Source organism: Lissotriton vulgaris, chromosome 2_1, assembly GCF_964263255.1.
Source record: "Lissotriton vulgaris chromosome 2_1, aLisVul1.2, whole genome shotgun sequence".
NCBI lineage: Eukaryota > Metazoa > Chordata > Amphibia > Caudata > Salamandridae > Lissotriton > Lissotriton vulgaris.
Window position 1 is genome coordinate 549,263,002 of NC_141687.1, and position 16,062 is coordinate 549,279,063.

Genomic DNA, 16,062 nt, shown 5'->3' on the forward strand with positions numbered 1-16,062 from the left:
TTTGATCGCCATTTTGCAAGCAGTTCAATTGGCACATGGCCGAGTATTAAGCTGCTCTTTTCCCTGTTAATGAACAAAAACCAAACATCACAGCGTAGAGGAGAGTTCATTGTTTCTGTCTTTTAGATCTGGCACGGGGTCAGACTGCGGATGATTTTTTTCTAATGTGCTCTCTGAACAGATGGTCTTTTCATTGTGTTGTGCTTTCTCCCTCTCCTTTTATACCCGCTAATCTACGGAAGAGTGACAAAGCAAAACAGCAAATAACTGCTGGCAGTGGAGTGTGGGGTGGGTCTGATGAGAGCTCGTGTTTTAGAACTGAGATTGGGCCGGGCTACAACTGGTTCTGTAGAGGTGGTATTTCGATCTCGTTTGATTGGTCCTTTAAAAAAAGTCAGGCTTTGTGATGCTTAATAAGCCCTCATCGCACTGGAAAAACAACAACAATACCCAGGGTATCGGTATTTATTGAATGTGATAAATAACACCTTTTACAAGTTTTTCTCATAACCCGTGACTCATCAGTCCTGTGATGGGAGTACCACAGGGTCAAAGTTTACCCTTGGTAGAGCCAGCAGAGGGTCTACCGAGGTTAACCCAGTGGTTTCTCCAATCCTCAAAAGAGTGGGCAGACTGCAAGTTTGGTGGAGGGGGGACCGTCAGTCTACAGTGCTCCTTCTGCTCCACCAAAACTTAAATAAGATACAGGCTCCCTTTTATGGAGTAGAACAAGATCTGTGGTCCTTTGTTATTAATTAACGTAAAGGAAGAAAAAGATGTTTATGTTAGCGTGGTCTTAGTTAAAAGGGACTTGGATCAGGAGAATGGTGGCAAATATTACTAGTAACCTTGTCTAAACAACTATCATGACAATATGAGATATGAGCTTATGAAATCAACTGATGGGGTTTAGAAATACAACATGTTAATCATGAGTTTTAATGCATTTTGAGACAGGGTTTCGTTTGGGTTTCCTGAAAGGTAATAGGTTGTATTTGAATTGTAGAAACACATTATGAAAATGTAGGCTTTACCAGATATAAAGAGATCCTGAATATCTTGAGATAATCTAATTTGCATAATGTTTTGCTGCCGAAAGCCAATACATTGCAAATTACTTAGTGTTCATGTGTTGTTTCTTGATTGAAACCAATATTCGTGTGCACCATTTTGATTTATGTTCCACTTATGGTGTGCCCCTTATTGATTTTTGCAAGTATTTAATTGCCAGTATTCCAGCACCGCTTTTAAACCAATTATTACTCCAAAGTGAACCTTGGGTTGTACGTATTTGTAAAACAGCGACGGTTCCTTTGGTTTCCTATGAAGCAGTGTAATGGTTGTAGTCAGGAAAAAGATTAGTTCAGAAATAGCATAGAGAACTCCGAGGTATGAAATATTTTAATATAAAATATACAGAAAAAAAGCCCAAACAAACCTGTTTGAGACTAAAGGTAATGTATATATTGTTTAGATTTATGGTATGCTCTCTTTGCTGCATTCCTTCTTTTCATGATGATGACCAGTTGACTGACGACACATGGTCAAAGTATTAATATGTCCCACTGGGATGGACTATTGGATTTCCATGCTAATTAGCAACTTGCACTGTGTGCTGCACTTCACTGTTTGTCAATATTTTGCACCCTGAAAGTGAAATATAAAATGACATGTATTGAAATATTATCTGTAAAACTGATGAACAGATGAATCTCATCCAAAACTACCAGGTTAGTTTTTTCAGTATAATAATGCTTGATCCTTCGCTGTTCTCTGTATCTCATGAAATTGATGATTCCTTTGGTGATCCATAAATATGGCGCTGCCTAATAAACCCTTCTAGGATCCGTTGGACCATTTTGATTGTTACCTACGTTCACCCTCTCTTGGTTTTTGCCACACCAATATGCCCCTTCTTGATTTCTGCCTGTGTCCATGAGCTCTTTCTTGAACTATGTTGAGTTGTTTCATTCACAATTTATGACTGCATTGCTCCACTTTGCAGTTTTTCTGAGATAATCTAATCACAGGATAACTTGTGCTATCCTGCAAAGAAATGAAGAGATCGTAACAGAAACCAAACAAACCCACTGGCAGTTTCCATTCTGTTATGTAGACACTTCTTGTCTGCGCTCTTTGCACTCATCCATGCGTACCTGTCCGCAGTGAAGGATGGCACCGGTATCATTGCTGTCAGACCTCCGTATGATTTTATGGTAAAGCATCAAAATAATTGTGCTTGTCTGGAGAAATAGCCCCTAAAATATTGCACTGGTCAAGCATTCCATGCCAAACCCTGCTTCCTGCCAATGGCAAATCCTTTCAGTTCTCTTTGCTCATTTAATGAATGGCAATAATGGGGCATAGTCATATGCTGCTTTTTTGACCCCCATACTCTCCCACTAACATTTTACAGGACATGCCTGAATTTCTGAATGCTGGCGTTTAAGGTTTTGACTGAAGTCCTCAGTAACAAAAAATTGTATTCTATAGAACAAGGTTCTCCAACATTTTCTGTAGTGAGAGCTACTCCTGATCCTTGAAATAAATCATCATGAGCTACTGAAGGTTAAACAACTCGTGCACTGTTACCAGACACTCCCACAACCAGTGCCACTGACTTTAAGCCTAATATCGATTGAGCCAGATTCTAACAAAATTCCTTGATTAGAGGTACTATCACAGGGATGCCATGTGTGTCAGTGAGAGTGTGATCTTTGGGGATGTTGAACATTTGTGCGTTTGAATGGGATATATTTGTATGGATGACTGAGAGCCTGTGTTGTATGTACTTGCCGTACAGGTCATACCTTTCACCATACTTGGAATCGTTTTATATATATATATATATGTTCCTCCTCCTCACAAATGTTCCCGTAGCAGAGGGAACTCCGTTGGTTGGTGCACGCGTTTGGAGACCGGGAGCGTGTCTCCTACGTAATTCATGAACAAAGGCAAGGACGCGGCACTCTTCTTGAACACGATAGATTTATTTCAGGTCTCTTAGCAAAAACTATATATATATGTACACACCTCCTTCGCAGGAATGAATACGCACTCTCAGGATCTTCCGTTTTTTCAAATTTTAATCTTCAGCAAATTCCAGCATAATACAAATACCGACGCATTTCGCCACCAAACTGGCTGCTTGTTCACAGTGGATATTTTCCATTACAAACAAACCCTCCATTAAGGAGTGATCTACCACCCACGTGATTCACCATGTCACTTCCTGTTACCAGTGCTGAGAATTATGGGGTTTGTAGTACCTCTAATTCATTCTATGTACAAATGTACATTGCATTTCCATTTGTGGCAATCGGCACGATTATCTTTGTAAACCTGATGTTTACTATTGTATCCAGTTTTATTATTTATTTATTCGGACCTCCGATATCGTTGTTTTTAGCTCCTATTTTGTAGACTTTTTATTTGTTCAAAACTTTATTGAACACTCATTTTAGACATGGAGTTTTCTTTATTATTTGTTTTACGGTCTAGGGATCCCATTCCTTTCGCTATTTAGTCTCTACCCCCATTTGCATGTGATTATATTTATGCAAAATATTCAGTATTTCTCGCATATTGTGCGGTATCACATCATATTAACTGCTTCTCTCCCTCAAGTGGGCTATTCCCATGCGACGGTTGCTGTCATTCTACTTTTTGGACATTTGTCCTAGCTCCAAATTTGATTTATAGGAGATTATTTTTAATCTATTTATATGAAAGCCCTCCAGTATATATATAACACAAATATACAATTATTTTATTTAATGAGAGAATTTTAGAGTGCAGAAAAATGTTCTGCAAAAATTAAAAAAAATATGGAAACTTTTTCTGCACTTTAAATTTCTCTCATTTGAAAAAAAATGGCTGTATTTTTTAGTTATGCTTGTGCACAGTGTTTACTGCCCACTGGGAGCAAGAGGCCTGCTATTTATACATGCAATACTTTGAAATGGGAGCACATTAAAATGAAGATTTCCCTTAATTATTAAGGTAACTTTTCATTCTCATTTTCTCCCATTTAAAAGCATTCAGAAACCTAATTTTGTCCACCGCTCCAATATTGAGTTGACAAGGAATTGTATTTAAAATTTAAATACCTCAGTGCTTCCCTTGCTAGCCTCTGTGCTCCAGGTTCAGCCTGAGTCATAGACCTGACAGGCACTGTTCATTATCAAGCCCTGCTATCTGCAGCCTGATGATAATAATGTAAAATAAACACAGCCTTCCCTTAACTTTAAAGGAAAATATGACCTTATGCTTATTTAAAAATGAATTCAAGGCTGTAAGCTATCCTAAAGGTGTCTGGGAGCTACTGGTAGTGTGTGATCCAGTGCTTAAAGACACCTGCTATAGAAAAAACTGCAATTTTGAACTGCAGAAAATAATTAATTTGTATGCCTTTTTCCATATACACTATTTGTCATCACAAATGGTATATTCTTTTTTCTCAATTATGTGAATGAATGATCCCCCAGACATAGTTTTTGGGTGTTTTGGGTACAGTGTAATGTTTATAAATTACAGAAAGAAACATAAATGCCACAAAACACACATATTTATGAAATTGAGTATTATTTGGTTATAAGGGTAAAGATTAGAGAATTCAATAGTAGAGATTACTGCTGTGTATCAATTATAGACTTAATCAAAACAATATCTGTATTCAAGATGGCCCGCTGTTTGCAAATCATTGCAGCCATAGTGATTGCCAATGATTGACAAACTGATCAAGATTTTTTTGTGCGACAATAGTCAGCAATGTCTGAAAATGTAGGTTCACTTTTTTGAACAATCTGGAAAATACCTGCCTTCTTCAAGACCATGGCGGATCACTGGGTGATTTGTTTTATCAGTATGCAGATAAGGTGTTTCATGTAATATGTATCTGACAGTTCTCTTCCAGGGGATCCTCATCAATAGTCATAAGCACTGAATATTCCCGCCCATGTGCGGGACCCCGGAAACAATATATAAATATATATATTTAAAAACACATATATCTCGTTCAAAATATATGTAAATACATATATCATTTTTCTCACATCAATGCAGCTCCAAACCCAAGGCTAGACAATGTAAACACTTGTATATGTACAGCAATTAGAAAGGAAACAAAAACACATTAGGTCAAATAGTCCTTGAACTTTGTGTTTTAATGAGTAAAAACACCCATAAATTCTGCAAATTGCTCATAAAAGACATTGTCAGCCATAAGCTGTATTGAAAAGTGAATAACACAGAAAAATGAAAGCATTTTCAGTTAAAACTGGCACTGTGCCTTTAAGGCAGCCATGACCCCAGGCTTCCCATCATTACTCAGGGGTGACAGTTAGGTCAGTTGTTCTTTCCGGCTCTTTCAGTCAGGACCCTGGTTAAACAGCTCCCACCTTTTTTTGACTTTCTGTCATAAATACTTGGTGTTTTCCTTCAATTTTTGTCTTCACTCTACAGCTTTTAGCCTTAGAGAGCTAGTGCTTCTTTTTTTGGGCTAAAAAAGGTTAATTTTTGGTCAAAAATGCCTTCGCTTTTTGATCCCTGCTCTTCCTGTGGGAAAAAGAAAGCCAAGACTGATACACATCCTGTGCGTATCCTCTGTCTTCCTGACTCTCATTCTCCAGAAAGCTGTGATCACTGCAAGTCCTTGTCAAGTAGAACTCTCAAGGACAGAGAAAAAATCAGGATTTATGGGCTTTCCGAGAGAGCTAGGTCTCCAAATAGACAGAAAAAGCGGAGGGCGCGGTCGACATCGAGAGATGTCCCGGTTTGCTCTCCTTCGGCGTCGGGATCGGCGTCGAAGGTTCCACCGACGACGACGAGTCAACTCCCCTCGACGGTGAAGTCTTCAGCGTCGAGAGTCAAGGTAGCTCCGCTGCCGTCAACCGGGTGACGTGCAGCGTCGAGGGAGAGGTCGACGTTGGAGCTTAAAAGATCGACATCGAGACCTCCGTCGTCGAAGCCTCACGTCCAGTCTTCGAGGCCGAAGCCTCCGTCGACGCCTAGTCACAGGCGTTCGACGTCGAGGCACCCTCCGTCGCCATCTCATCATCGACGGTCGACGTCGAGGCACCCTCCGTCGCTGTCTCATCTTTGACGATCGACGTCGAGGCATCCTCCGTCGGCGTCTCTCCATCGACGCTCGACGTCGAGGCATTCCAGTCGAAGGCATTCAGCGACCCAGCATCCTCCGTCGGCGTCCAGTCATAGGCGCTCGATGTCGAGGACTCCTCCGTTGACGTCACCCCCCGGCGTTCGACGTTGAGACATGGGACTCCAGCGCAATCTCTTTTAATTCATAAGCCAGTGGTGGCGCAACACAACCGAGACATCGAGCCGGCAGACTCCGTCTTCGAGGCATGGGCAAGTATCTCAGAGGTCCTCAAGAACAGCTTCAGCTGCGGAAGGGGACCAGGGCTCTCCAGAGAGCATCGGTCACGCTGCCATGAGGAAGAAAACTCCAGAGCATTGTGGTTCTCACAGTCGCACTGCTTCTCCTGTGAGTCTGTCTTCCTCATCAAGATCATCTTCTGGCCCGGATGTGATCATTCACACGTCAGGCGGCGAAGAATCAAGGCACTCCCCTTCACCTCCTCCACAGGGGCGAAAGGATGTAGCACCTGCACGCTCTCCAGTGAGGGACGCCGCACAGCAGCCTCCTACTGTCAGACTGTCTCCACGATGGTATGCACCGCTGCACAACTGGGCTACAGATAAAGAGACGGCGTCTCGATTGCAGCAGCCTTTCTGTAGACCTAGAGAACGGTCTCGTTCTCCGGTGAGGTCCAAAGGAAGATCACGCTCTCCTGTTCGCAGCAGGGAAAGATCGCGCTCTAGAGTTCGTGCCTCCAGGCGTAGATCCAGATCTAAGAACAGGAGGAGAGAACAAAGATCACCGACTACCTCTTCGTCTCCGACTCTCTCCCATAGAGAATACTCGCCCACTCTGATGGATTCCCCTCCATCAAGGGTATCTCCGATCGAGGATATCTTCTCCTTTCAGGACATACTGGGTAGAGGGGCTATAAAACTGGGAGTTCCCTTAACAACTCCGCAGGTCAAGACCTCCGTGATTTTTGAAACGCTGCATCACAGGTCGGCACCTAAACCCCTTTTGCCGTTAGTGCTTGGCATTATAGATCCGGTGATGGAGGTATTCCTCACTCCAGCAACGGTCAAAGCGGCTCCGGCAAGGATCCTGAAGAAATATAAATCTCCAGAAGAGGGCCCTCTGTTTCTTCGAGCTGATCCTCCCCCGGACTCAGTAATCATCGCAGCAGCGAGGAAATCCAGTGTGGTTTCCTCTTCTGCTACTGTACCTCCGGACAAAGACAGCAAGAAGCAAGATTTGTGGGGGAGACGAGTCTGCAGTACTTCAGCGTCTTTTCTTAAGGTTTCTAACACAGAGGCCCTTTTGGGACGTTACGATGGGTCCCTGTGGGATTCTCTACAGCGTTTTGTGGACAAAGTCCCTCAGGAAGACCATAAGGAATTTGAAGAAATCCTTCTGGAGGGCAGTCAGGTCTCCAACCAAATTATAGGTGCCGCAGCGGATGGGGCGACCCTGGCGGCTCATGGATATGCCCACGGAATATCGGCAAGGAGATCATCCTGGTTGCGCCTAACGGCTTTAAAGCCAGAAGCCCAAGCGGGTATTCTGAACTTGCCATTTTCGGGGACTTCACTGTTTGGAGCGAGCACTGATAAATAGATGCAGCGCATGAAAACAGAGCTGGATACTCTCAAGGCGGTGGGTCTCGAAAAGAAAAAAGAATTCAAAAAGAAATACTGCTCCTACAACAAGGGCTTTTCCAAACAGCGGGTTCAAACCCCTAACTGGCAGAAGAGTCAAGACCAGCAGGGTCAGCAAAAGTCCCAGTATAGAGGAAAGTGTAATTCCAGGGCAACAACACCGGCAAAGCTCAGTCCAAGCAATGAGTCTTTCCTTCCCCCAGCGCCGTGGACCACTCCAGTGGGGGGAAGCCTTGCGGGTCATTTGGAAGAGTGGCAAAACATCACAAACGACAGATGGGTGTTATCTACTCTTCGGAATGGATCCTGTCTTCATTTCAGTCATCAGCCTCCACCTGTTCCCCCGATGGCAACATCGAATCATTAGTTACACCTTCTGCAAAAAGAAGTGGCCACTCTTCTCGAGAAGTCAGCCATCGAGAGAGTGCCAGTGTCTCAAAGGGGAAAAGGGGTATACTCCCGATATTTTCTAGTCAGAAAAAAGGGGCAAAAGGCAGAATTCAGACCTATTCTGGACTTGCGTAGTCTCAATCTGTGCGTCAAAAAAGAAAAATTTCGCATGTTGGCGCTTCACAAAATATATCCACATCTCAGGGGGGGAGATTGGATGTGCTCGCTGGACCTCCAAGATGCCTACTTTCAGGTTCCAATACACCCCAGTCACAGGAGATTTCTTCGGTTCCGGGTGGGGACCTCCCACTATCAGTTCAAAGTCCTGCCGTTTGGGTTGAAGTCGGCTCCCCGGGTGTTCACGAAGTGTGTGTATTGCAGTGGTAGCAGCCGCTCTACGCCGCAGAGGGGTCTTCGTATACCCATACCTGTACGATTGGCTGTTGAAAGGTCCCTCCCCATACACCGTAAGAAATCAGTTCCAGACTTGCATACAGCTCTGCCAGCGACTAGGGCTACATGTCAACTTCGGAAAATCAGTCTCTCAACCCACCCAGAAGATTCACTTCCTAGGAGCTCTGCTAGACTCCGAAGTAGGAAAAGTGTTTCCTTCAGAGGAGAGACAGTTTTCGATAACCCAGAAATGGCAGCTGGTGCTTCGTAACAAGGCTCAGAAAGTGTGCCGGATTGCCTCCCTGCTAGGGTTGATGGCATCATGCATCTTCCTGGTCCCGAATGCCAGACTTCAAATGCGTCCTCTTTAGCAGGATCTGGAGGACAAGTGGGACCAGCAATCAGCTCGCTGGGACGATCACATCATTCTCTCAGACGCAGCTCGAGCTTCCATTCCATGGTGGACCAAAAGACAAAATATGCAGGTGGGAGTTCTGTTCCATCAACCTCCTCCTGTGCAGACTCTGATCACGGATGCTTCCCTTCTAAGTTGGGGAGCAAACATGGGTCAATTGCAGGTGCAAGGGCTGTGGTCGCACAATAAAAGTACCTACCACATCAACATACTGGAGTTGAGAGCAGTCCACCTAGTTCTCAAGGTGTTCCTTCCCTCGATTCACGAAGCTTCAGTTCTAGTACAGACGGACAACACCACCACAATGTACTATTTGAACAAGCAGGGGGGAACGCGTTCACGAACTGTGTTGCTGGAAGCACAACGAATTTGGCATTGGCTTCTGGCTCGCAAGTTGTCCATCACAGCAGTCCACCTCCCAGGAGAGCAGAATGTGAGGGCGGACGCTCTAAGCTGTCATTTCGACGACAAGGAGGATTGGGTGCTACTTGACGCAGTGGTAGAAGAAATTTTCCAATCCTGGGGTCGTCCCACCATAGACCTGTTCGCGGACGACCAAAACACAAAATGCCAAGACTTCGCCTCCAGGTTCTACCGGCCAGGGACGAGAGGGAATTCTCTTTTGATCGACTGGTCAGGGGAATTTGTGTACGCCTTTCCACCACTTCAGCTGATCCCGAAGGTGTTGAGCAAGTTAACACACTCGTGCACAACGATGATCCTCATCGCCCCGGACTGGCCGAGGCAATGGTGGTACACGGACCTGATTCACCTGTCAGTGACTCCTCACAAGAGGTTACCATGCAGGCCGACCTGTTGTCCAAGATGAACAGGAGGATTTACCACCCCAACCTTCCGTCACTGAACTTGGCAGCATGGCTCCTGAGGTCATACAGTACGAATATCTAGGGCTGCCAGAGGACTGCATGTTCATCCTAAAAGAGGCAAGGCAGCCTGCCACAAGACATTCTTATGCATGCAAGTGGAAGCGATTTTATATGTGGTGTATACAGAATGATCATAATCCTGTTCAATATCAGGAACAATGCATTGCTTCCGTATCTGTTATATCTGGCTAAAGCAGGTTTAAAGTTTAATTCCATCAAGGTGCACCTAGCTGCTGTAACAGCCTATAGGCGGTCACCTTCTCAAACCTCTTTTTTCCAGTTACCATCTGTCAAAGACTTCCTGCAAGGGTTGAAGAAAGTATACCCTCCAGTACGTCCTCCTTCTCCTCCCTGGGAGTTGAACCTGGTGCTATCGAAGCTAGTGGGTCCACATTTTGAACCCATTCATAAATCTACTTTACAACATCTTTCGTGGAAAGCAGCTTTTTTGGTAGCAATCACTTTGGCTCGCAGAGTGAGCGAGATTCAAGCTCTCTGTTCCTCTGAACCCTAAACGGTGTTCCATTTGAATAGAGTGGTGCTACGGACGCCTCCATCTTTCTTGCCTAAAGTGGTGTCAGATTTTCATGTAAATCAGACCATTTCTCTGCCCACTTTCTTTCCCAATCCCTCTACACCAGCTGAGAGGGCTCTGCATTCTTTAGACCTGAAAAGAGTTTTAAAGTTCTATCTAGATAGGTATAAGGTTATTCGTCACTCTGATCATCTCTTTGTTAACTATGGATCGATCAGGACAGGTCATGCTGCCTCGAAGCGTTCTATCTCAAGATGGATCTTTTCATGTATTAAACTTGCTTACCAGCTGGCACAGAAGCCTTTGGGGGTTTCTCCCAGAGCGCATTCCACCAGAGGGAAAGCTGCAACTGCGGCTTTTCTCACTAATGTGCCCATGTCTGAGATTTGTAAGGCGGCGACCTGGAGGTCCGTCCATACATTTACCAGACATTACTGTCTTGATTCTGACATGAGAGGAGATACCCAGGTAGGCCAGGTCTCCTTGAGGAATCTGTTTAACAGCTGATTCGGGCTGTTGTGATTGGTCTTTTTAAGTTGGGTCATGTACTACTCATTTACCTGCAGGTAGTTGATGGGCTTGCTATTCTATTTAGTGCTTATGACTATTGATGAGGATCCCCTGGAAGAGAAGGATAAGTTACTTACCTGTAATCCTAGTTCTCTTCCAGGGGTATCCTCATCAAAGTCATAAGCACACCCGCCCTCCTCCAAAGGTAATTGAGAGATGCACGTTTCTGACTTGTAGTTTAGCCCGGAAAGAACAACTGACCTAACTGTCACCGCTGAGGCATGATGGGAAGCCTGGAGTCATGGCTGCCTTAAAGGCACAGTGCCAGTTTTAACTGAAAATGCTTTCAGTTTTCTGTGTTATTCACTTTTCAATGCAGCTTATGGCTGACAATGTCTTTTATGAGCAATTTGCAGAATTTATGGGTGTTTTTACTCATTAAAACACAAAGTTCAAGGACTATTTGACCTAATGTGTTTTTGTTTCCTTTCTAATTGCTGTACATATACAAGTGTTTACATTGTCTAGCCTTGGGTTTGGAGCTGCATTGATTTGAGAAAAATGATATATGTATTTACATATATTTGGAACGAGATATATGTGTTTTTTACATATATATTTTTATATTGTTTCCGGGGTCCAACACATGGGCGGGATTATCAGTGCTTATGACTTTGATGAGGATACCCCTGGAAGAGAACTAGGATTACAGGTGAGTGACTTATCCTTCACAGTGCAATAGATGTTAATAGACATATTTTAGGGGGTGCTTGAATGTACCATTAACTGAAATAGCCTCACTGCAAAATTACATTGGTCATGCACTTTTTAAGGCAAAAGTTATTAAAATTGGTGACTGCCACGTTATTAACTAATTAATGGCATAAATAAAAGATACATACATATATACATAAAAAGAGAACCTATTCATGGACCAATTCATCCATTGGTCTGTTCAACTGTCGTACATAGTTTTCTTACACCAACCACCAACCACAGTGCATAGAATGGGGCGATGGGGCAACCCACTTCAGTCATTGGATCTCTGGCATTGTGAATGATGGCATTTTGCCTGATCACATGTATACATCTGCTTAAAAAGCGTGCACTTCAATGGAAAGGAACAATACTTTTCTTTGCCAATCCTTTTCCTTTCCTTTCTTCATCCCATTTTATTATTTTGTTTTAGTCAACCCTATGTGTTTAAACTATGTTCAGGTAGCAGTAGTTTAAAGTCAATAATATATTTTCTATGAGTCAATAAGAATCCCATTTCCGCTGTAATGTACATTACAACTAAAATGCGTTTCTATACCAATTCAAAGTTCATCAGCCTGCTAGGAATCACTGATCCTTTTCAATTGATATTATATACAATGGTTAATTCTTTTTAAATGTAACATTTGTATTGCAAGAATGTAGACAGCAACGCTTTCCTTTCTTCCTGTTTTTGCCTCACATGCTTGCAAAAAAAATGTTTTTTTACATAGAAATTAACAATAAGACCTGCTTTCCGTGGCCGGACCTATTGGCTTTGCCAAAGCTTGTTTTCAAATGGCATGCTCCCAGGAACTTTCTTAAATCAAGTGTGAGAAGCTAACATAGAGAAATGTACCTTATGAATGTCTCTAAAATGTAAATTGATACTTGTATAGCGCACTACTCGCCCGCAAGAGTCTCAAGGCGCTTGTACGAATACCGCTGTGGAACCCATTCTGACTTTCCCTGTGAGGCGTCACTTCCTGGGCACCCCCAAGGTGGAGGCCAGGCATCCTTAGCGTTGTGGGGGCCATTGTGGAGATTAAGCAAGCTATTGCCCAGAGTTGCAGAGTGGGACTCCATGATTGGAATAGGTACCAAGCCGAGAATTATCAGGTCCATGGAATTTTTTAGCCCAAGACCCACAGAGGCAGGGAATTGAACCCTGGTCCCAGGTTAGACCTCTGCGTCAGTGTCTGCCTCTCTAATCATTGAGCCACACTTCTCCACTTCATTGAGCCACACTTCTGAAATCCTTAGTTGGAAGCTGGGGGTGGGGTTTTCTGAGTGCGAGGCATCACGCAGAACGTTCATAGCTATAAACCTCCATATATCGATCTATATGAAGAGGAAGAATGTTATAGAAAAGAACTCCAATGAAGAACACAAAACAAGCAATTCAACATGCTGATTTTTCTATTTTATATAACCCACACTAATGACAAAAACACAATATGGCACCAATCCTAATTGTTACCTTAAACTTAACCCTAACGTTCCATCTATCAATACTGCTCACCTCTCCATTACTGCTGCTTTTATCTTCATGTAAATGTAAATGTACAGGAATTTATATAGCACAAATCACCGACCGGTTTCTAAGCGCTTGCTTAGGGAACCCACCCTGGTATTCCCCTGTGAGATAACCCCAGCAGGGTATCCGCAAGGTGAAAGCCAGGCATCCCACCACGAGGGGCCGTTGTGGAGATTAAGCAAGCTATTGCCCAGAGTCACAGAGTGTGAACCCATGAATTGAGTAGGCACCGGAGCAAGGATTGTCAAGTCCATGGACATTTTAGGACTCAAGACCCCACCGAGCCAGGAATTGAACCCTGGTCCCGGGCTGACTTCTGCTTCCTGGTCTGCCTCCTCTAACCAGTGAGCCACACTTCTCCATCTTTAAGCGTATGTCAGCATCTATACCTGTTTTAACACCTGCGAATACCTTCACCTCTATTTCCTCCTCTACCTACCTACACCTACTTCTGATCTTATATCTACCTCTACATATACGCCTATGTTGACCTTTAAATCCATCTCTACCTCTATACCTAATCTTATATTTGACGCTTACTACGTTTTTAATTAATGCCACATCATTATTTTAAAAATATCTTTAATGTACATTGCTTCAGTATTGCTCTATTTGTGCCTTATTATTTCCAAAATTGTTTTGTATATGTCTTCCTGGAAGTTCTGTCATAAAAGCATAAATTGTAGCATGTGAAAAATTGTATTGCTGCTCCTTTAGATCCAACAAAAGGCTTTGAGAAGAGTGATCAGTTAATCTAAAAGAGCAAAAATGTAAAGTAAACACTGATGGCTCCTCTTTTCAATGATTAGGTCAGAGACATATGTGTAAAATAAGCGTGATGTATATCTGCCTTTCTAAAAAATTGTAGTCACCAAATTTGCACAACTCTGGTGAAGGATGCGAATATGCAGATGATTCAATACCTTGCTTTACTCACCAGCTCTGCTGCTGATGGGCTCTCAAATGGTGCAGAATAAGAGATGCTAGTAAAGCTTTATCCAATACTGCCTGTTGTGATTTCAGGGAAGCACGTAAGGAAGCGGAAGGATGGCGGATAACCGACAAGATGAAGGGATGCCACCGCAGTGGGCTCCTGGACAGTTACCTGCGGCCGCATCCCACCCACACTCCCCAGACATGAAGGAGCAAGGAAGTCCAGGTGATGGAATGGGCCGGAGTGCTAACGGATTTCCATTCCATGACCCAGAAGAGAGAGGGTACGGCGAACGCAGCCATCAGGGTTCATATCCACGAGCGAAAGAGAATGGAATGAATGGAGAGTTCACTTCTGCTGATACAGAAACTGCAGGTAACGGAAGAGAAGATTGATTGCTCTTTATTGACAGAGAACTAAATACTGATGTTAATTCACCATCTGTAAGTGCTCCCAGTATTTGCAGATAAGGGACCAGAGGGACAAGGTGAGATAAAGTAATACATGCAGGACCAAGCATTTGGATCAGGTGGAGAAGTCAGGATAATAACCCGGGTTGACCACTTAGCTCCAAAGCATCAGTGAAACCATTATGACCACATGTTATTCCCAGCTATTCTCCGGAAACATTTGATCTCATGTCTCTGCAGACATTTCTTTGTAAGAAAAAATATATTTTCTTTTGCTGTGCTATACTGAGATTGTTTATTGAATTTCAAGAAAACCACATTGATTTTCCTAAGAAAATGCATGCAATACTATCCATTTTCTGTGTTATGTTTCCATTGTCACTGGAAACGTGGTTTTCCCTTACAGAAAATCCTTTGAACTAGAAACCGCAGGGAGTATTAATAGATGACAGTAATTCCATAGAGCTGCCAGATCTGACACAGAAATGACACTCACTCCAAACACGAACACTACTTTACTTGCTAATGTGTTTTTTTTTCTCAACCTTTATCCTTCTTAATTTTTTTGTTATTCTTCTGTGCTTAAACTATCCCTCAGGTACCTGTACTATAAAACCAATAGTATTTTTATATTCACTGTTGAGAATCATATTTTCCTGTGAAGGATTTCTATGCCTGTTCAAATTGCAACTGCCTGCTAGGAAGCACCCACAGCATCATATTTAAATATTATGCAAAGGTAAATTCGTTTTTTAAATCTATCTAAAAAAATATTACATTTACATGGCTGCCACTTAAAGGTGGCAGTATATTTTCTTTTTTGTGGTATAGTCGTCCATCCAAAAACCAAGATAATCTAACCATTGCAACAGAATGCCAAGGACAGACCTACAGGCTTTGGAAATGCGTTTTGTTCTAAATCTACTTAGGTCACTTACTTATCTGCAGATGGTATTGAATATTGGTTGCACCTACCTCCTGCACCAAGGGACAACTCACAATATGGGGTGTGATTTGATGGATGGGACTAGCAAACTCACAGGAAAGAGCCCGCAGTGGTTGACTGCCTTGAATGGTGGGTAGGGTTGGAACTGGGGTGCCTATTCAAACTGCAGGTATCTCTGCTGCAGATGTACCTTACAATATGAAGAAATCATGTCTCCACTTGACAAGAATTGTTATCCAGTTGGAGGAACCAGACAGGAGTGCCATCCAGATGTGAGAAATGAAGGGGTTTATTGTAGTCTTACTCTGGGGAGTTAAAGGTATTCCCGGTATGTTCTCATGCAGTAGCTCTCTTGACAGGAAATGTCATGCACCAGCATCTCCACAAACAATCACAAATCAATCTGTCAATCCACTGATAGAACCTAATGCTGCCAGAGCAAGCTTCTGCTTTTCTACTGGGAGACAGAATCTTCTCTGATTTTCTGGAATGTACTGGGAAACAGAGGTGAGGACTTCTTTTAACATCACTTTATACCAGAAGGAAACCTCTATCTCAGAACGCGCAGTGCTGACACACAAGCGTGCCGAT

At 43.1% G+C, this 16,062-nt stretch overlaps 1 protein-coding gene across 17 annotated transcripts in view; it reads left to right on the forward strand.

Moving 5' to 3' along the window:
* The window catches only part of MAP2 (microtubule associated protein 2), a 1,129,470-nt gene that overhangs the window by 749,280 nt on the left and 364,128 nt on the right, over window positions 1-16,062 (forward strand). For all 17 annotated transcript variants that reach the window (XM_086955531.1, XM_086955543.1, XM_086955530.1 and 14 more), the window contains one exon: window positions 14,205-14,490. In XM_086955531.1, coding sequence (XP_086811657.1) covers window positions 14,229-14,490 — 262 coding nt within the window. In that variant the 5' untranslated portion in view covers window positions 14,205-14,228. The remainder of the gene's footprint in view (window positions 1-14,204; window positions 14,491-16,062) is intronic.